Source organism: Ictalurus furcatus, chromosome 20 (genome assembly GCF_023375685.1).
Source record: "Ictalurus furcatus strain D&B chromosome 20, Billie_1.0, whole genome shotgun sequence".
NCBI lineage: Eukaryota > Metazoa > Chordata > Actinopteri > Siluriformes > Ictaluridae > Ictalurus > Ictalurus furcatus.
The window spans coordinates 19,622,764-19,645,607 of record NC_071274.1 but is presented as its reverse complement, the minus strand read 5'-3'; the positions used below and the strand labels follow the sequence as shown (position 1 = coordinate 19,645,607).

At 39.8% G+C, this 22,844-nt stretch overlaps 1 protein-coding gene across 1 annotated transcript; it reads left to right on the top strand.

The window, feature by feature from the left end:
• The first annotated feature begins 1,331 nt into the window (after nucleotides 1–1,331).
• stk11 (serine/threonine kinase 11) lies at nucleotides 1,332–21,673 on the top strand. The gene is made up of 11 exons (XM_053652091.1): nucleotides 1,332–1,829; nucleotides 3,383–4,308; nucleotides 10,219–10,302; nucleotides 11,132–11,221; nucleotides 11,494–11,626; nucleotides 12,751–12,887; nucleotides 13,125–13,252; nucleotides 14,479–14,536; nucleotides 16,875–17,071; nucleotides 17,238–17,508; nucleotides 20,881–21,673. The coding sequence occupies exons 2-10, from the start codon at nucleotides 4,025–4,027 to the stop codon at nucleotides 17,453–17,455; spliced, it is 1,329 nt and encodes a 442-aa protein (XP_053508066.1). The 5' UTR covers nucleotides 1,332–1,829; nucleotides 3,383–4,024; the 3' UTR covers nucleotides 17,456–17,508; nucleotides 20,881–21,673.
• The last annotated feature ends 1,171 nt before the right edge of the window (nucleotides 21,674–22,844 follow it).

Genomic DNA, 22,844 nt, shown 5'->3' with positions numbered 1-22,844 from the left:
AAGTGTAAAGAGGAAAGTAGTTTACAGTAAATGAGAGTGACAAATGTAGAGTACGTATAAATAGAAGTGTAACATGTAGGGGAAATGTAAAGAGAAAAGTAATGAAGGGGATGTGTAAATGGTAGTGTAAAATGTAATGTAAATATAAAGAGGAACATAAAGGGAAATGCAATGTGTAATGTAAATGCAGGGTAAATATGTAAAAGGGAATGTAATATGTAGAGGAAGTGTAAAGAGAAAAGTACCATAGAGGAAGTGTTGATGGGAGTGTCAAATGTAGAGTTTGTGTAAAGGAGCGTGTAAAGGGGAATGTAGAGGAAGTGTAAAGAAAAAAGTACCATAGAGGAATTGTAAACAGAAGTATCAAATGTAGGGTAAATAAAAAGGAGGTGTAACATGTAGGCCTAGGGGAAGGGTAAAGATGGAGCAAGTGTAAAGAGGAGTGTAACATAGAGAAAGTGTACATGGGAGTGTAAATGTAGTGTAAATATAAAGGGAAATGTTATGTACAGGAGGTATAAAGACAAATAGTAGGTGTAAATGCGCATGCCAGATGTAGAGTAAATATAAAGGGGTTGTAACATAGAGGAAGTGTAAATGGGATTGTAAATGTAGTGTAAATATAAAGGGACATGTAACGTAGAGTAAGTGTAAATGGGAGTGTAAATGTAGTGTAAATATAAAGGTAAATGTAACATTAAGGAGGTGTAAAAGGGGAAAGTGACATATAGTAGGTGTAAATGGGAGTGTAAAGGGGAAAGTGACATATAGTCGGTGTAAATGGGAGTGTAAAGGGGAAAGTGACATATAGTAGGTGTAAATGGGATTATAAATGTAGTGTAAATATAAAAGTAAATGTAACATTAAGGCGGTGTAAAGGGGAAAGTGGCATATAGTAGGTGTAAATGGGAGTGTAAAGGGAAAGTGACATATAGTAGGTGTAAATGGGAGTGTAAATGTAGTGTAAATATAAAGGTAAATGTAACATTAAGGAGGTGTAAAAGGGGAAAGTGACATATAGTAGGTGTAAATGGGAGTGTAAAGGGGAAAGTGACATATAGTAGGTGTAAATGGGAGTGTAAAGGGGAAAGTGACATAAAGAAGGGGTAAATGGGAGTGTAAAGGGGAAAGTGACATATAGTAGGTGTAAATGGGATTATAAATGTAGTGTAAATATAAAAGTAAATGTAACATTAAGGAGATGTAAAGGGGAAAGTGACATATTGTAGGTGTAAATGGGAGTGTAAAGGGGAAAGTGACATATAGTAGGTGTAAATGGGAGTGTGAAAGGGAAAGTGACATATAGTAGGTGTAAATGGGATTATAAATGTAGTGTAAATATAAAAGTAAATGTAACATTAAGGAGATGTAAAGGGGAAAGTGACTTGTAGTAGGTGTAAATGGGAGTGTAAAGGGGAAAGTGACATGTAGTAGGTGTAAATGGGAGTGTCAGATGTAGTGTAAATATATAAAGGGGTGTAACGTGTAGAGGAAGTGTCACTGGAAGTGTACATGTAGCGTAGATAAAAGGGTACGCGTAACAGGTAGAGAAAGTGTAAACGGGAGTGTAAAATGTAGAGTAAACATAAAGGGGAGTGTAACTTGCACAGAAACTGTAAATAAGGACGAACGCTAGCGCTCTGACGCAAGTTGGCATTTAGCAGCGCGCTGAGAGGGACGGGGGGAGGTAAACAAGATGGCGGCTACCTTGAATCAGCTGCAGCATTAGGATAAGAGCAGAGGAGATCTATGACTGCGGTGACAACACGCATAAGAGAGACAAACCGGACTACACTTAGTATTTACACTTATTAGTATTACGACCCAAGGTGAGACATCTTTGTGTGCGGTTTGCGTTGCGTTTGGTGCGACGACTCTGTGGTGCAATGACTGTTTGACTAGCGGTTAGCTACTTAGCTTAGCGGTGTGTGGATGTTAGTAAACCCAGCTAGCTAGGTGACAAGACTAGCCTAAACTTAGTCTTTTGATTCAATTATTATCCATAACGAGTCCCAGGATACTGACTACTTTAACCTGGCTCGGCTTGCTTTTTGGTTTATCTAACTGGCGAATATAAAGTTACCTTAGCTTGACAACAAATCGATAGTACCTAGAGGAGAAATGCCGAACATGTGTAAATTAGTTTAAACCAAAAAAAAAGAAAGAAAGAAAGGCCGCGGATAAATTGTTCTTTTAAAAGACGATAAATAGCTAAATGGAGTCGGAAGAAATGTTTGCGAGGTACTGATTAGCTGTAAAGTCGGAGCTTAGTGCGGCTAGCGATGATTTCAAGTTTATACCTCGAGGATTAAATGGATAACCTTGCACTTAAATGGACGGATTTATATTAAATTATTATTAAATTATTTAGTTTGGCTAACCATAAATGCTAGCCTATGGCTAGCTAGCTAGCTAATTTAACCTTAAATTTAAGCTGAACCGTCCTGAAGCCTGCTTTTAATGTAGCCTGGTGGTACCTAGGAAAAATAATATAAAATAGAAAAATACTAAGAAAAATAAACATCTAATTGTTTTGTTAGCATCTATACAAAATCTACAAGCATCCAGTGACCAAACTTGGTATCTATTTGATTTATTATACAATGATTTTCCATTCAGTTCTCAGGGACATGCTGTTGTAAGAAAATAATCAATGACAAATGGACAAAAAAATGTTGATTTATTTTCCTTTAAGCGCATGTCCTGAAGTGTTTTATTCCTTGTATACCACAGCAATGTACCAACAACTAAATGGTTTTAATTGATTTAATAATGACATGTCATACTTTTATCTATTTATTGGTACATCTTAATGTTTTGGAACATACACGAAACAGGTTTGTTCCTGTTAATGCTTATTTTATAGCAGCTGTAAACAGCCATTCCTTCATAAACCTTTCTAATTTCTTTCGAAGTTAATAATAATATTATTAATAATAATGATAATAAAAAAGCACAGCTTGTCATGTTCGTTGGTACGTGTGACTTTCCCTTGGGAAAGTTTTCCTGCTTCCATTAATTTTAAGCAAACATCTCCCTACGTTCTCACGTCAACGACTGTATATTTATGTTGAATAACCACACGCTCTTATTTAAAATCGGTGTCTGATAAGGTATATATTATGTGGAGTGTCCAATATAGAAGTCGCTGTGAATGAGCTGTTATAGAAATTATAACGTATTAGAACGAGCACTTTAATGTAAACTTGTGGTTTGAATTACAGACAAAACGACTGACCGAGCTGCTGTTATAGACAATTAATGAACATCTTCTGACCAATCAGAATCAAGAATTCAGTAGCACTGTAGTATGTTGTATCTCATCTCATCTCATCTCCTCACTTTTGCTTTTCATTACTGATTATGATTTTCCTTATTGCAGGTTTCTTGCTTTTGTTGGACTGGGATTTGCAGTGCTGGGGGGAAAAAATCAGTCCCAAGAGGATAAAGAATAGCTTTTATTAACCTGGACCTACTCGTATCAGTATGAAGATGCATCACAGCACGATGGACCTGATGCTCTAGAGAACGTTTTGTTATCCAGTGGGAAAAGCCTGTGTACCCAAGACAGACGGCGTCACAATTTCTGTACTGATTTGCTTTGTACTGGCTATGTTGGCCGAGATGAGTAGGGGTCCAGTCATTCCAAATGTAGGCTAATGCCTGCCTCTGATTGGACAGTGTATTTTGAATACAAGAGGCCAGTGTTCAGTAAAGTCTGGTGACTTTTTTTTTTCCCTTCTTAGTTTGTTTTTTGTTTTGTTTTTTGCACTGGACCTTTGGCCCTGCACCGTCTACCGGTACCCTTGCACTCTTTGCTACTTATGTTTACATCCTTGTTCTACCTGAGCCCACGTAAAAGCAGCACCATTGTTGCAATCAAGTATCGATTCTTTCAGATGCTGTTTTACTAGGTTACAAATTTTTTTTCCCTCAGCCAATCACAATTGGAGATACAGGCCACATCTCCTTGTAGCGCTTAGGGAGTAAGCGAGCGAAAGAGAAAGGCAGGCTGCAAGAGAAGATGAGTGTCGGGGATCTTCAGCACTCGGGCTACCTGACCGATAACGAGCTCATGGGCATGGACACTTTCATCCACCGCATAGACTCCACTGAAGTGATCTACCAGCCACGGCGCAAGCGCGCCAAGCTGATCGGGAAGTACCTGATGGGCGACCTGTTGGGCGAGGGATCTTACGGCAAGGTGAAGGAGATGCTGGACTCTGAGACTCTGTGTCGGCGAGCTGTGAAGATCCTCAAGAAGAAGAAGCTGAGGAGAATCCCTAATGGAGAGGCCAATGTGAAAAAGTAAGCTGTTGATTGTGCTTCATGTGCAGTCTCTCTCTCTCTCTCTCTCTCTCTCTCTCTCTCTCTCTCTCTCTCTCTCTGGCTCATGTTGCTGCAGTATGCTTCTTGATGACAGCGAAGAAAAAAAAAAAAAAATCACGTTTCAGCACTAAAGTCATAACTGTCGGTCACTGGAGAAGAGCAGCAGGCTGCAAGGTGAAACCACAACAGTGTCTTGATCATTTTTAACCTCAACAAATAATTTTTACCAGGATCCTTAGCAGTGTTCTCAGTGTTTAGTTATAGATGTCACGTCAGTTTGTGTTTTGGACTGTAAAACTGTTCAGAGGCTTACAGAGATATCGCATTTATTTATGATGGCCCTGAACGTAAATAAACATGCACAAAATAATATTGCTACAACTTACAGCAGCAGTAAATGGGACTTACCAGCAGAAACCCTTCTTAACATTAGAGCTTAAAGGAATACTCTAACGGCTTTATAATTACCAAGACAAGAATTACCCGAACAGAATTTGGACGTTTCCATGAACTGAGGAGGGGAAAAAGCTGAAAACTTGTACTTATTAATAAATATTTAAAATATGGGACTATATCATGCGAATTTACAATAACGGCAACTCTAACAGTATAGATCTTACAATGAGACTAACTTTTTATTTATATATATATAAATATTTTTATTTTATTTTATTTATATATATATATATATATGTGTGTATGTATGTGTGTATATATATATATATATATATATATATATATATATATATGTCATTGTAATCGTAACAGCGCTTTTACCAATCCTAGCTAGTATCAGCTTACTAACTAGACTTGTTATCTTGCTTTCTAGATTAATTACATTATCATCAGTATTAAAGGTGAAAAAAAAACGCCTTTTCAATCAATACATTTTATGCAAAAATTGAAAATCAATAGAATTTGAGCTGCTTGTGCAACTCAACTGTGTGACTCAACAGTTCTAGTGGGACGTCACATCGCGTCCCGGTGAATGCCCTAAAATAACCTTGATATTTTTAGTTACATTGGATTCAGCATGTCGTAAATCTCCTTATGGTCACTCGCATACGATAAATTGTTTTCACCATCGCTTCCTAGCAAACAAATTTGTTTTTCTCATTTGCCAGCCAATTTGCGACCTGATTGGTCGACATGGTTGACAATCATGAGAAGCACCCTAAGGCTCAAAATATCTGACAGTCATTGCAAATATTAAACTCTTATACTAACACTAACAGTCTTGGTATGAGAGACATGAGTGAAAGTCATAGGAAAGCAAATCTTATCGCGTTTTATCCGATCGTCCAACACTAGAACAATACAGTAAATCTTTCATGAAGGTTTTGTGGTGTCTGTTCACTATCAGACCCACACATATAGGTTGATAACACTGTAAATGCTGGGGAAAAAAGTGCCCTTTTCATGATGTTTTTTAGTACCGAGGGATGTGTTCATTCTTGTCTGTGGTAGTCACACACAAGCTACAGATGCCGTAGATAAAGATTAGATTGAAATATGCTGGAGTTTTCCTTTAAGCTTACTCGCAAAACATTCTTTCACATTTTTATCTTCTGACAATGCGGCATCCGACTGAGGCGTCCGAGGTTTTTTGGATTTTTTTTTTTTTTCTTTTCCATTTACTTGTTTACACCATAAACTGGTGAATTCCTTCCTGGCTTGCTCACCAATTTAATTTCCTAATGTTCTTAGCCGGATTTTGATCCCGGAGTTTTCCCCGAGTTTAATCACACCATGAGGGCTTAATTAAAATGCTGCAGTGTGGAGCCTCGGGTCTTTCTTTAAATAGCATTGAGGGTTTAGACCTACGTCAGAAAATGTTTGTGTGTCGGTGCGCATTCCACCAAGAGATGGATTATTACTGGCGATCAGAAGAGTTCATGTTGAATTCGAGATGCATATATTGATTTAATCTTAAGCGTAAAAAAAAAAAAAATGAATTAATATTATGAATAGCTGTTGGTATATGGTCATTAATGTGTGGAAGTTCCTTGTTTACGTTTTAATCAGTTGAAAATATCCTGCAGCGAGTAAGACGACAAGCCAGACAGTAAGGAGACTGAGAGAGGGTGAGAGAGAGAGAAGCAAAAAGGAGCTATACTTAGCCTTATATGGATAGCTGGGATGCCATAGTAGCCTCCTCATTCACAGCAACAATTAGCATTCCTGCTTTCCAAAGGCAGCGTGCCCTGACTGGCGTGCACGCATACATACACACACACACACACACACACTTTGGAGAGGCATTGGTGTTGCATAACAGCTCCCATTCTCGTGGTAGTGTTGGAGGAATGTTGAGGTGGAGTCGAGCAGAGCCGAGGTCAGTAGACTAGAGCCAGAGCTGGAAAGCCTTTTTATTCAGAAATAACTTAACGTTAACAATACGTCAACGTGACTCGACTCGGTCATCTACGTTATATCGTCACGTTAAGCGTATTGGGCTGTAAGAGTAAAGAAATGGCATCAAAAAACGACTTCTGTTTTTTTTTTTTTTTTTTTTTTTTTTAATAACACACGAAGGTTGTAGAACAAAGTAAAGTGCAATAAAACAAGTCGGAGAAAGAGAATTTCTACAGCAGCTCAGTTTTCGAGTACGTATGTTTATAGTACTTGTAACACAAGTGCTGACAACAGGCACTCGTTTCAGACATTCCGCAACATTAAATGGATAAAAAGTCATTCATAAGCACGTCGTTCGTTAATCAACTTTAGTAATGGTAATCGTTGGAGTGATCACTGGGACGTGTTCACAGTAACTCCCTCTCATTGTCAGGCTGTGTCACACCACCACATAACCCCATGTCGTACTCCTAATAGGTCCCTTCCATGCCTACACTTACTGTAGATAGGACTGTGAGGTGAAGATTGCTGAATGTTGTTGGGTTTAAGAGGACGTTTTATTTATCTTTTTGGCAAGGGTGAGTCTAAGGTAAAACACTGTCACTGTTCACTTCATGACTTATTTCTGATCCATTTGTTAAAAATTGGAGCTGACCGAAGTAAGTGTGTGTGTGTGTGTGTGTGTGTGTGTGTGTGTGTGTGTGTTTGCACCACCACTCCTCCTTGTGGCTATTTTTGGCTTTTGTAAACAAGTCAGCAGTCTGAACTATAAGGAAAAGCTACAGGAGAATCCGCTTTGCTGTCTCTTGACTCTCTCTCTGTGGTCGTCTCTGCTCCAAATGTGATTGGTTGGTAATTTTCGAGTTGCTGATTCCTCATTTTTGTTTAGCTTAAATAGAGGTTTATACAGTTCACCTTGTTCTGTTTAGATCAAACTATGTTGCCTTGCATAGGGTCGAAGTACCCGCACACTCAGAAGCAAGATTTATTTATTTATATTTAAAAAGCTGCACTTAATCGTTTTACTCATTATATGAGGTTATGTCCGGATCAAGTTTGTTACCGTAGCAACCACGGTTGTACATTTGAACTTTTTAAAACCGAGATGTCGTCAGTACTTTCATAGATTTGCAGAGCGTTATTTACGAGTATAATTTCAACGACTTATTGTGTTCGAGCAAAATATTACCTCCAGGAGCAGTATGTGAAAGAATTAATGGACAAATGGTGACCTTGGGTCTCCTAAGTGACACAGCCATCCATGGCCAAGAATCCAAGATGGTGGTATGGTGTTCCCTGCCGATCACAGCGACACTAGCCAGTCGTCAGTTTAAAGATCATTTTTTCATTCTTTTGGTTTGATTGCCTCGCCGTGTGACTCATCCATGATTGGCCAAGGTGACCTTAATAAACCGCAGAGGGAGGAAATGTAGATGTACTGAGTCATTTCCTTTACGTTTAAGTTTTCAAGCAGTCTTTGTTGAAATGGTGCAGCTGTGACGTCAGGTGTGATGTTCATCCTCTTCCTCTTGATCGGTACTCTCTACTGCAGCTCTCTGTATGGGAGCTTTTGGAGTGACGATCTTAGACTGCTCTCCCAAACATCAGCTGAGGGAAGAATGGTGCTCATTGCTCCAGTACACTTCCAGAGCCTTGTAAAGCGTATGTCAAGGATTATTGAAGCTGTTCTGGCGGCTTGTGGTGGCTCAACCTCTTACTTTCCTAGAGTTCGTCACCTGTCCATATGCGTCATGTTTGAACGATGCTGAAACGGAAAAGGAGGGTTGTGAAATGCCTCGTAAAATCCCCCAATCTGTGTTCTCATGTCCTGCAGCACAAAGCCTTCTTGCTGTAAGGCAGATTTTCTCAAGTCTTATTTAGAAAATCTTCCACCAGTCTGTCGTAATGGTTTGTACCAGTTCTCGATTTCCGGATCCGATTAGTCAGGAGGTGTTGATTAATCTTCAGTGACTACGTTTACATGGACAGCTGTAATCTAATTATTGTCCTTATTCTGAATAAGACAATATTCTGATTAAGGTGTTTACATGAGTCGCTTTAAGAATACTCCTTTCATGTTCCCGTTTTAAATATTATAGAACATAGATCGATTAACGTCATGTTATTACATCCCTACGCCACGCCGTCCGACCTTCCCTCCAGAATTTCACATATCGACATACAGTTCGCCTTCATTATGGGACCGTATACAGTTCTGGGTATTTTTATTTTTATTTTTTAATTTTATGAACGTTTCAAGAGCAGTTAATTATGTCATGCTATACTTGCAAATAGACGACTGCTTGAAGCCGTGGGTTGCGTCCCAAACCGCATACTTACCTACTATATAGTAGCTGAAATACGTGTATTTCGCCTATTATATAGTAGGTAAGTACGCGGTTTCGGACACAGCCGTGCTCTCTTGTTTGCCGTCAAACGGTTGAGCACTGCCGTGTGTGTACGTGTCCTGTCGCAAAATGCAGTGAAAACTCCCACACGACGTTAATAGTGTGATTAAGGTGTGTACATGTCTGTAATACACGTCGATAATGTGACTAAAACAGGAATACTCCACACGTCTTAATTCCATTTGTGTTTACTTCGAGTATGACTTTAATTGGATTAAGGTCATCAATAATCGCTGTTTACATGCTAGTTTCTTAATCAGAGTATCGTCTTAATCGGGTTAATATTGGATTATTATTGTCCATGTAAACGTACTGAACGATATAAATCTGTGAATTGAATTCGAGCCGGCATTATTGTCGGGGCTGCTGTTATAGAAAATTAATCAGCACCTTCTGATGAAATCGGGTTTGAGAATTTAACAGGGTTGTGTGTGTGTGTGTTCTGTCGTGATCAAATACTGTGTTTCCTGGTTTAGATGTATTTAATGGATGCTTTGTAAATGCCGGAATTTAATTATCTGCTCAAGTGATGTACAACAAAGATTCAAAGCACTAAACCACTGACTTGTGATATTGCAGTATTAAAATTCGCACCATAACAAACAAAACCCTGTTCGAATCCTAACCAAAGAGCCTAAGCTACACTCTGAAAATTCAGAAAGCCTGGGTAAAGGGGAAAGCGTGCCGTTTGTACTAGTTTGTGTATAAATGAAATTAAAGCTGGCAGTCCTGCAGCACTGCTGTAGATATGGCCTTTTCACACTTGCACTCATTTCATCGACTAAAGCGCTTTGCTTTTCCTGAGAGAGATGTTTCTTAATTTATTTTGTGCCGTATTTTCGCCGAGGAGTTAAACAGCCTGCCCCATGAATCAATTAACTAATGAACTTGAAATTCTAGCTCCACTAATTGGAATTAATTATATGAATACATGCTTAAGGCTTCTTTTCTGGACATGAAACTAATCCTCCAACTCTTTTAAAACGCAGAATGAACAACGCTACTAACCCTAACCTTTTTGGCTTTTCTTCACAGAATGAAGAAAGGTCGATTTGCATATCCAAGCTGAATACATGTTTCCAAATTAATGTTGTATCTTTTGTGTGTGTGTGTGTTTCTTCTTCAGGGAAATTCAGCTGCTAAGAAGACTACAGCATAAAAATGTGATCCAGTTGGTGGATGTATTGTACAATGAAGAGAAGCAGAAAATATATCCTTTTGTGTGTGGCACATTTTATTTTTTTCTCCCTCCCGCTGATGTAAATGTGTTCATCGCTGTTCTCACACATTGCTCTCAGTGGTGGTGTTACTTCTCTCATGTTCACACAGGATCTTGTCACTTTTTCCCTTTTTTTTTTAAAATAAAAAGATTATTGAGAAGTTGATGATTGGGCTGCAGTCTGGTGTAAAATAGAATATTGTAGACAGTAAATTGGGCACTTTGATGCATACACCGAGTATGTTTTGTACTCGTTTTACGTATGATCTTATCCCTCCCTACACTGGTGTTTGGCACTGGACCTAGGCTGACAGTTTCACTTCACACCCGATGCTGAAACGCTTTCAGGAAAACAAAGTAAACGGATAATAAAACCGTATGAAAACCATGGCTACATGTGCAGTAGTTCTGCACAACTTGTGTATTAAGACTGATTGATTGATTACAGCTACACAGGCGACAGGCAATAATAGCCTTCCACTGCCGAATTCATCACTGAAGTGTACATTTAGTAAATGGCTCTATCCTGTAATTTATAACTCTTATGACATGACCTGCAGTCGGTTATTTTTATCCAGGATATAGCTTGAAGGTCTTCTTTCTGCACAGTCTCAGACTCTGGTACACACTTCATACCTCAAAACCCTAAAGATAACGACATGTCACGATGTAATTAGTGCAGGCTCAAAATATTATTATTATTATTATGATTATTATTATATGGTCAGGTGAAACATGTTGTTTTTTTTTTTTTTTTTTTTTAATTCCCCCCTATAATTGGTTTTATTATTTATTTATTTTTCCTTGACTGTTCTGATACGTATATGGTAATGGAGTACTGCGTTTGTGGCATGCAGGAAATGTTGGACAGTGTTCCAGAGAAAAGGTTTCCAGTATTTCAAGCTCACGGGTGAGACTGAGTTTTTTTCCAGATAATTAAGCTACCCATTTGCTTCAGAATAAACCTTCAGCATGACGTTACTGTCCGAACATTTAGTGGTATTTGATTTATTTCTTTTTGTAAATTGTTGTTATCCACACCGTATACAGGAGAGCGCACGTCCTACCGTTAGCTTGACTCTCGACACTGGAATCTAGAAGAGGAAACGTTCAATGCAACTTTTTTTTTTTTTTTTTTTTTTTTCGGATTTGATTTTTTTTTTTTTTCCCCCTCCGTCTCAGGTACTTTTGCCAACTTTTGGATGGCCTTGAATATTTGCACAGCCAGGGAATCGTTCACAAAGACATTAAACCAGGGAATTTGCTGCTGACCACGGATGGCGCTTTAAAGATCTCCGACTTGGGCGTTGCAGAGGTGAGATGAACTCTATTTGCTTTATTACTGTGCCTTTTGCACAGGGTGAAAACTCAAAAAAAAAAAAAAAAAAAAAAAAAAAAAAAAAAAAAATAATATTCTGAATTCAAGTAGGTTAAATACTGGAAAAACATGAACGGCTTATTTCATCGAGTAGGGCTTAAAAAGCGTTCGAAAGACAATTTAATATGCATCGATAATGAATGAGTTTTGCATTTGCAAATCTTCGAGTGCTTTCACGCGTTTTTTTGGGGGTTTTTTTTGTTTTTTTTCCCTCATCAGTAAATGTGCTGAGGGGGTGTACAAACTATAACCATCACAATGCTATTACAAGTCCTAGCTCGTTTCAGATGACTGATTAGTCTGGCTTCCTATCTAGATTATCCGCAACGAAGGTGAATTAAAGATTCACCGTGTGTGTGTGTGAGAGAAAGGTGAGACGCTACATTGTATAGCGATGAATGTCGCAAAATAGACTGTTATTTGTTGTTTTTGGGTTTTTTTTTGTCCTCCATGGATGTTTTTCTTTGCTGCATGCTAGCTTGCAACGTGATCGGTCAAGAGATTTATAAAAAAAATAAATAAATAAATAAACTCGTCACATAACATAACTCATGCTGCGACCTAAAAAAAAAATGTCCGCTCCGAAGTTGTTTAAAAGCGGATTACATATAAAACATGCATCAGAAGTAGTGAGACTAAAAGTTTAAAAATGTGAACACGTTCCTCCTCGAGCGTCTCTATGAACCCTAAACGTTAAATTAAAGATGAAACCAGTGGTTATGGTAGCGATTCGTCTGATTCTAGCCTGCGACCTGCGTCATACGCTAGAGTCCCTGACAACAGCGTGACCTTTTGAGTCACAGAGCCAAATGATGATTGTTAAAACCCCAGGAGCTTAAGAGCTGACATTTTGACCAAATGTGTGTGAGACCAGTAGAGTGTTCGTTTACTGCTAATTACAGGCTACGCTTCCAAAAGCCCTCCGAAAATCCTTAACTCTAGTATGAGTCATTTCCATCTGAGGAGTTGCTACTAACATCATGTTTGCGTTGTTACTTCTCTAGGCTGAATGTGTGTGTGTGTGTGTTTTTTTTTTGATGATCTCTGACCTCCTGCTCCAGGCTCTTCACCCGTTTGCGGAGGATGACACGTGTCGAACGAGTCAGGGCTCGCCGGCTTTCCAGCCACCTGAGATCGCCAATGGCTTGGACACCTTTTCAGGGTTTAAAGTGGACATCTGGTCCGCAGGGGTTACACTGTAAGTGACGCATGAACAGCTGGCATTGATCGTCTAATGCTAAAATTGTTCCTCGATCAATATTCTCAAATGGGTTCATCAGTCAGTAAATCAGGATCTGTAGATATCAACATGCAGGCGTGAAAAGCTTTTATGACTGGTGTTTAAACTAATATGACAGTTTGGTTAAAAAAAAAGAAAGAAAGAAGACGGTCCACTTGAGTCTATAGCAGCAATCTGTTTGCTCCTCCTTTACAGATACAACATAACGACGAGCCTGTATCCGTTCGAGGGGGATAACATCTATAAGCTCTTTGAGAACATTGGAAAGGGAGATTACACTATTCCAGAGGATTGTGGGCCGCAGCTGACCGACCTGTTGAGAGGTACACACCTTTTTCCTATCAGCTCTTAACCTACTTCCCGGTTATGTGATCACAGGCACAGAATAGGTTTACTTGTCCATGGTTTCTTTCAGTAGAGAGTCGCAATTAATCCAGCGAGTAAGTTTTAAAAGGTCAGGTTGTTGTGTCGAGAGCTGCATTTCATTGATTTGGGCAGCAGATGGCGCTCTTCCATCACATCTCAGTTTGAGTATTTTCTCCTTCTCTGAGTCATAAGTGAGCCTGTAAGTATTTCCTGTGGATGATCTTCTCAACGCTGGTTGATGTTTGGCTCTGAGGAGAGGGAACACTAATGCTGAAATCTCGAAACACGTCAGCGTGAATACTGAAAGCTGAAATGTGCACCTTTTGGGAAATGAGTTTAAAGAGGTGTGTCGCTTAGAAATGCTGACATCCCTCATCCGTACGTCGTAGCATCGTAGACTCGTCTATTTGTCTCTCACAACACCCTTACCCATCCTCTCTCTCTCTCTCTCTCTCTCTCATACACACACTGCACATGTTCTGTGTGTTAACTCTAACAGATTTCCTTGGCAGCTCTATATTAAGAGTGAAGCCCTGAAGGTGTCCTTCACCCCCCCCCCCCCCACACACACACACTTCTTTCTCTCCATGTGATTGAGTCTCTCTCTCTCTCTCTCTCTCTCTCTCTCTCTCTCTCTCTCTGCCTGACGTGCGTGCTCTGTGTCTCTCTGCCTGTCTCTTTCTCTGCCTGTCTCTCTCTCCATCTTTCTCCATCTCTTTGTCTCGCTCTTAGTCTCTCTCTTTCTCTTCCTGCCTATCTCTCCATCGCTCTCTCTCTCTTTCTGTCTGTCTCCAGCTGTCTCTCTATCTCTCTTTTCTCTGTGTCTCTTTCCATCTTTGTCTCCCTCACACCAGTAGTTACATTTTACTAACATATAATGTTCTGACCTTTTAATAATTTAGACAAGCTCTGTCCAGTGATCTTTTTTTTTTTCTTCTCTCTGTTCAGTGTGTCATCCCTTGTTACTGTCTTTGGCTTTCACGTTCCCACCCACACTGTGTTTGTGGATAGCTCTGACTTGTGCCCTCGAGGCTGGTCAGTAGCTGCAGAGGCTAGCTCATGGTCAAGTGGTGATTTGTCTAATAATGAATCCGAGTGTCTACAGCTGTGTCTCCGGTTACATTCTTCTTGCCCATAAAGCTGGTGAAGAAAACACTCTCACTCTGTTTGCTTATTTTTGCAGGAATGCTCGAATACGATCCTGTAAAGAGATTCTCAATACAGCAAATTAGGCAGCACAAGTAAGTCAACAAGTAAAATGATGAAAAATGGCACGTTCTCTGAATCTGTGTTTAAATAGGAGTAGGATCCTCTACAGTCCTCATGATTTGGTTTTTAATCCTGGGTGCCACGATGCAGTAATAAATAGAATTTCAATGCACTGCTATTCAACTTTTCAATGTATTAATTTTTACATCCAACATTCAGTGTAATTACTCGCTGTCTTACAAACATCATTTTATTCATGATAAACACTAGGCCTGATATTTTACTATTAGGGTTGTTGGAAATAATTTTATATAATTTTATCAAAATATTTCAAGACAAAAATGTAAATAAAGAATAAAAAATAATATATTTTTGTTCCCATTCAAGCCATTGTGGCTAAATGATACTTTGCAAGTCATTATTTTTGGATTTATTCCTCTTATACTACAGCAATTTGCCAGTGATTACATTTTTATTAATTAAAGGATGACAATCTTTCTGTTTGCCGTTTCATTTAACACCTGCATAACAGGTTCATGACAGCTATAAACAGTTCCTCTCACCTCTGACAATGACAACAACAAAAAAACGCTTTTTAACGGGGAAACCTCAAGGCCCTCCATTCTGAAGACTTAACTGTTACAAATCGCTGACACTGGAGACTCCTTCCTTAAATGTTAAAGAAACATCTCCTTACAGAAAACTTTGCGTTATTAATCATTGTATGTTTTTCTTCGTTAAATAACAGTACATTTTTTAAAAATCCATTTATTATTAGGCGTAGATTATACAGTATGAATCGTCTGCCGTACAAGTCTCTATGAATGAGCTGTTGCTATGGAAATGATCATGTATAAGAGTGAGTGTGTAAACCTGTGATTCGCTTTTCATAGAACTACGTTTCGAGCTCCTTTTAATACAGGATTAATCAACACCTTCTGACCAATCCGATTTGAAACTTCAACAGAGCTGAGAGTCTCTGAGTCCCGTCAAACCCCCCCCAACCCACACACAAACATCCCTAGCATTTAAGGAGCTGGCTATGATTTGATGCATTATGAGCACTTAAAAGATCTGTTCGAAGTAGATGGGTGTGTAGTAGCACACCCATGGTCTGGTCGACTCGCTGAGGATTGGAAAATACAGTTACAGATTAGATTATGTGTGAGCAGAGCAGACCTACTGTGACGCCATTCATTTTTATGCAGGAATGAGAGCCGGAGAAGAAACCGGGGAGGAGAGTGGGTTACGCAATGTTGGAGTAGAAGAGCGGAGTGGGAGAGTATCAGAATAAAGAAAATAGAAATGGGTCAAGATTAAATGAGGGGAGACGTAGGTGTGGAAATAGGCGAAATGTGGGATTTAGATGGAGCAAAGGAGTAAGAGGTAGGTGGTGAGAGGGAAATAAAAAGATGTGGGAGAGAAGAGAGAACGGTCAGAGGATCTGAAAATAAGCATCTCGATGAGCAAGAAAGAGGGAGAGCAAGACAGCTCAGCTCAACTGCTCTGAATGAGGTCATGAGCTGCGATTTCCATGATTGTTAACAACGGCCTTCGCGTTCTGCAGTGCTGATTGACCTTCAAACATCTTTTAGAAGCGAGAGAACGAGCGACGGAGCTAGGGAACCGAGAGACTGAGAGAAGAAAAGGGGAAACGGGTTTAAATAGAGAACGAGAAACAAATGGAGTGTGAGAATTCGAATCAGGTCTTAGGACCGAAATTGCTGCTGACTTTGATGATTAATATACTAATAATAATTTTTTGTGCTGTTAATTTCACCGAAGATGTAGTAAGCTCTACCCGTTTTCTGTTTTCACACCTCACCAATTATAATAGTTTTTGTTACCGCAGTGTTGTATGTTCTGAAATAAAGTTAATAAAATGGTTTTGCTAAACATTTGATCTACTCTAGCAATCGTTTTGCATTTTGCCCCAAATTAAATTCTACATTTACAACCATCTGTTCCAACATGTCTTTGACGCACGTTATCCGTTCTCCTTAGTCTTCGAGTATGAGCAAATTGTCCATGTGTGAGGTAATCAAGGGCTGAATTGAGAGTCTCTAATGAGGCACCTTTGGCCTAGGAATACTGATTGCCTGCCTCATTAGAGGTTCTCTGCTCAACCCTTGATTACCCCGCATACAGACAATTTGCTCATACTCCCAAGACTAAGAAGAGCCGGATAACGGTTGTCAAAAACCGTGTTGGAATATAGACACGAGGCAGGTAATCAAGGGCTAAGTTTGAGAACCTCTAATGAGGCACTTTTGGTCTAGGAATGCTGATTACCTGCCACATGCAAAGTGGAAAATCAGAAAATCTCCATCAGTTCCTTGTGCTAACCTGTTCTCTTTTCTTTGGGTGTAGTTGGGTGAGGAAGAAACACCCACCTTCAGAGCCACCTGTGCCTATCCCACCCAGCGCTGAGACCCGTGACATTTGGAGGAGCATGACGGTGGTGCCCTACCTGGAAGATCTCCATGGTTACGGTGAAGAGGACGAGGACGACGAGATGTTTGACGCCGAGGATGACATTATCTATACTCAGGATTTCACAGTGCCAGGTAAACACACACACACACACGCACGCGCGCACACAGACACACACACAAGATCTAAGGTGATTGGTTAAACAAAAAATAGTTCTTTTGTACTATTAGTCTGACTCCACTTTTCATTATTGAAAAGGGTTTATTGACTAGTTTTCTGCATCTGCATGTTGGTCTACAGGGCAGGTGGAAGAGGAGGAGGAAGAAGAGGAAGAGGAGGAAGAGTGTGGTGCGGTGCGGAGCCGTGCCGCAGTGAAGCCGGTTTGTGTGAACGGGACAGAACCGGCAGCACTGAAACCCAAATCAGACCGGCGTTCCAGCTCCTCGTCAAACCCCTCACGCAAGGGCATGTCCACAGCCAGCAAGATCCGCAAACTCTCCACCTGCAAACAGCAATGACCACGCCCCCTCTCCTCTGCCCCGCCCACCTGCCTCTCTCTCTCTCTGTACAGGTGAGCGCAGAGGTGAAGTTTGCTCTTTGACCTGCATAAATTTTGGAGGTTTTTTTTTTTAATCACACAGAATATATCAGAATAAAGTTCTTTAGGTGCTTGCTTGCTTGTTTGTTTGGCTTTTCGTTTATGTAATAAAATGCTGAGATTTGCTGCTTTTTCCTGCAACAAACCCCAGTTTAAGAGCGAGGCAAAGCAATTCATGTGCATGCATCCGTTTAAAAGTTTCATTTAATTTAACAAGGTTGTGCTTATGTTGTATAAAATTGCTTAAAGGATCATTAGATAGACAATTTTCTCTGCAGTCATTTGCTCACTGGATTCTACTAGATATCTAACAAGCTATAGTTAAAGTAGTTAGTCAAATCATGGACTAAAAAAATCAGACTGTAGTCACGGTTTCCACGGGTGATTTAAAATGTCTTATATTCCTTAATGTAAAAATAAGGCCTTGAAACGTCTTAAATTCATGTTTCATAGGTCTTTAAAAACAACAGGAAATGCCACTCCACCACAACTTCATCTCTTTCTGTGCTGTGAGTTTGAGTCATTTATAACCTGTGTTTATACACAACACATGCCAGATTCGCTTTGGCTTTACGTTTGAGTAATGTCAAATTTTTGTGGGCAGAGATTTACAGCATTTCACCTGATTGGTAATGAGAAGTGTTTTTTTTTTTTTTTTTTTGTTTTTTTTTTTTTTTTTTTATAAACAGTATGTCAACTAAACGGAGGTCTTCCTGTGGATTTCCATCAAAATAAAATCCACAAAGTCTAACACACACAAGTGAATTAAGTCAGAAATATATTACTATTGTTACTACTATGTGTCCCTTGATAAAAATTTATTATTAAGTATTATTCAGTGCTATAAAAATATTACAAAATAGCAAAGTTTAAAAAAAAAAATTCTTCTTTACAAAAACGTATGTACACTTTATAACACTGCTTGTTACATTACACTGGCATAAAATTACAAAAAACACTGCTGCGAAGGGGTTTCTAGTACAGCTGCTGAGGGCGTGATGGTAAATTTGAAATCTTTTTCTCTTCTGACTGCCGTAATCCATCACTCTATACATCCCCCCCCCCCCCCCCCCCCCCCGAAAAGCCATGGAAAGGAAATACTGTTTTGTTTTGTTTGTTTGTTTTTTTTTTTCCTCCTTTCTTTTTTTTAAACAGTGCAGAGTATATGCTTTTGGAGTGGTGTTTCTGGTAGTCCCCCTATTTTGTGTGTGTGTGTGTGTGTGTGTGTGTGTGTGTGTGGATAATGCTATTGAAACAACCATCATCTCACATCTGGAGAAGTTTGATCTAAACTTGCATTAATTTTTAAGGAGGCTATTCAGTCTATAGTGACTCATTTAAAAAAAAAAAAAATTTTTTATTTGTGACTGAACTCCAGCTTTCTGGTGTGGAGGTGGTGAACATCCTGCTGTAACACTCGCCTGCTCACACTGCATATCCTTTCTCATAATACGAGCCTTTTGCAGTTGGGGTGCTAGCGTAAATGCCCGTGCATGTGTATACTGATAAGCAAGCGAGAGTAGCGAGAGCTGAAGCAAGTGTACGGAGTGTTAAAGATTTACTAAATGACAAGCAAGCCGAAGGAGGGAGGGAGGGAGGGAGGGAGGGTGGGAGGGAGAGAGAGTCGCTCAGGCTTAAATGAGAAGCAGAGTGTGTCATGCCGATTCTCGCATTGACATGCTACAGCAGTGCGTCGTGATGACTCACTCCCTCTCTTCATACTCCACCCTCCTTCTTTTTTCCCCTCCCTCCCACCTTCTTATACCCATCTTTTTGTTTTGTCATATCTCTTTCTCCATCTGTCAATTCAGCCTCGCCCCTCCCGACTTTCCCAGGGGTTTCTTCTTTAGGTGGGGGGATATTGGGGGGAGTTGTTGATGATGTTCTGATTCCTCACACACTACAGACAGGCAGAGCATTAAAGCTTTACGCGGTTGCTGATGATGACTCAGACCCTTCACTTGGCGATAAACAGTGCTGGGAGTGGGAGTGAGAGAGAGACAGAAAGAGGACAAAAGCGCGGGGATTTATCACTTTTGAGTCCTGCATCTCGAATGGGAGGCTAAATATAATGTTTAAAAATGTTTTCATATTGATGCACCATACCGAGTTGGCCAGGGTGGAGCAGATTTCCAAGCAGCATACAAAAGGGCTTCTGTAACCAAGTTAAGCCTGTATGATTTGATTTATAAAAAAAAAATAAAAAAAAGATTTTTACTATTAATGCATCACTCATGAATTGAAGAAATGAAAATAAACACATTTGTTTTTGTGCCCTATATTAACACTGTACACAAACGCAAAAAGTACGACACTGTTCATACAACACTGTTTATCAAGGCACGATTAATCATGGTCTTCCAATGCTTATGTAAATCTGTCTGAGAGCCACTGCTTGGATGCATGCCTTGTCATTAGCCAATTTGTTTCGTCAAGGAAAAGTGCTGCGCCATGCCAGAGCTTGATTTTTAATGTCAATGCCATTACAGATGGAGGGGGACAAACAGAAAACTCCTTTAGTTGTTTGGTTTTAATTTAATTCGCTTTTATTTGTTTAGTGTTTTAGCAATAGATAACATCACATAGCAGCTTTACAGAAATGAAGATGTCTTTGTGTGTGAGGAAGCCAGTCCGAGCAGATCGAGATGGGGTGGGGGGACTCTGAGGTGGCATGAGGCATGACTCTGAGGAAGAAACCTTGAGAGGAGCCGGACTCACAAGGGAACCCCTTCTCTTTTGGGTGACACCAGATAGTCCAATTAAAAAGCATTACTCTTCCACCAGTGTATGCTAGAAAGTCTGACAGGATGTTCAGCATGAGCAGATTGTGAATAAGACTCCTGGGATGAGTACAGGACAATCTTTATTATTACAGCAGCAGTTCTTTGGTACAAAGCTACAGTATCCAGATGAGATGGTCCACTGAGGCAAGGGTGAGGCTTGGACATGAACTGTGTTTGGGAAATGTAAATCGTTATGGTACTTAAAGAATCTACACGTAAAAAAAAAAAAATCAACGGCTGGCATGATGTGCCAACCTATCGCCTTTCAAATTATGGTTGCGTCATAGTTATATCATGTCCAATAGAGCTGCAGTGTTACTACAGAATTTATCAGCACCAGATTTTGTATTTTGCATCACTAATGTTTCAATGTGTCGATGGCCACACCTCTACGCTGACGGAATACCTTGTAGCATCAAAAACATAACATTTCAGTGTGTCTAAAGCTATATAGCAAAATGTTTTGTTTCCTGAATATTTGTTTAGTGGCCTGGAGAATTGATCACAGAATGTGTTTGCTGTATCCAGAATGTGTCATTAATCTGTTGTCTCTGTTGTACAGGTTTGTTATTTTTCCCGTCCTCTGTTTTGGATTCCCAGCCATGAAAACATGCCACAGTTGCTGACCCACACTTCACCATGGACTATGAGCCCTAACGGAAACGATGGCAGGAAGTGTGGATGTGTGACTCTTTTCGAGGTCTTTCCCTGGAAAGGACTGACTGATTTGGGGATGCTGTATAAAGGAGGAAACTCCTGTTTTTTTTCCCCCCTTCCCTGGTTACATATTTTCCTCTCGCTCTCTGTCTCTCTCTGTGAGGCTTTCTTAGATTCATTCTGTTGAACTCACCCTCGTTCTCTCTCTCTCCCCACCATGCTGCAAACCCCCCATTTTATCCCAGATCTCTACCCAAAGGCGTGTGGCCGGTTTTGTGTCACCCCCTACCCCCCTCGTGCCGGGCTCTTGTAGTCCATGAAATCTGACCTCAATGTTTAGTTCTTTAGGTGATCTTTTAATTTTACAGTAATTAAATGCAGTTTAAGGTGCACATGGAGTTTATGTAAAAGAATGGCATAAAGGACAAAAGATATCAGTTATTATATAGAAGCCATGGTGAGAATGCTGAAGATAAAATTATACCCATAAGAATAAAAACTGCATGCTGTGAAGAGCTTTTGGGGGGAAAAAGGGGTATGATCTGATCTGTACAGGCAAATGTATCGATGCCTGCTCAGTGCAGGAAGGTTTGGTTAGTTTTGTTTTGTTTTACACTAGGCTTTTGTTTTGTTCATTTTTTTTCCAATAAATATTTTTTAATTATTATTTATATAAAACATCTCCCAACCAAACCAAATCTCCTGGTCGTGTGTGGTTTTTGTTTTTTTTTTTGTTTTTTTGCTTTTTATAGGCTTGACAGAAAAATTGGACAATGGACAGAGGGGAGCATTGAAGACGGTTATGAAATAGCCATAGCAAAGGCTAATTAGCATGCCATGTTCAAGCTCCAGGTTAATTTGGAAGACGTTATTTGGGGAAACATTTATTCCGGAGGCGCTGGCAGCCTCTTTCTTTCCCTCAGCTCTCCATTTTTAGACCCTGTTTTGTTGTTGCTGATGCTGGTAGGAGCAGACATTTTAGCTGTTCTGAGCATTATATAAAATCCCCGTGTTAGTGCCTATAGGCCACGGTGACTCACTTCCATTTTGATCCACTCACACTGAGTGAATATTACGGGTGCGAGGAGCCTGCTGTTGTTTTTGCAGAATAAGGGCACGAACCTCTAGCGTATTCACCCTGAATTTTCTCTGTAGGTTTTTGTAGGGCTATTTCCGTGTAATCCGATACATGGAACTGCTATTTTTTTTTCACAATACCTCGACAGCTGTACATGTAAAGTGCAGCAACGCATCAATATCAATCAATATATTTTTTCCCCCTATCCCCTAAACACTAAGCAATTACTTGCAAGTATTGAGCTCACACAAACCTAAGTTCCTTTCAAGTATAATCTATTAGACTAGGGTCATTAGCGGATAGACCGCATTCTGGATGTAGACCCAGCAAAGTAATTCCCAGATCGAACTGAGCCGTCAAAAATACCGTAGCCGAACCAATCGACGTACGGAATGAAGTCTACGTAGTTCAGGGTCTTTAAACGTGAACCATCACGGCTTCTGGAGCAGATCCTCTTGCAGCTCGTTGCGACCTGAACCTCCTGAAGGAACCTCATAGAGAAAGGGAAGAGTTTTTTCTTCTTTTTTTTTACAGACTTTTATAGACCCACTCCGGACTAATTAGTGACGTGATTTGTTAAAAGTTTACGATGAAAGTAGAATGTGGCACTCGTCAACCGTGGGAACATGCTGGCACCAACATAAGTCGTTAGATGCTTATCTGAACCTTTGTAAGGAAGAGTATTTCTTTATAATACCCCTTTATTAGACCATAATACTGTGTTCAGTATTTTAGAAACCAGCTAAATTCTGTCCCTGTATACACATGCTAAATAATCAACTAAATGATAC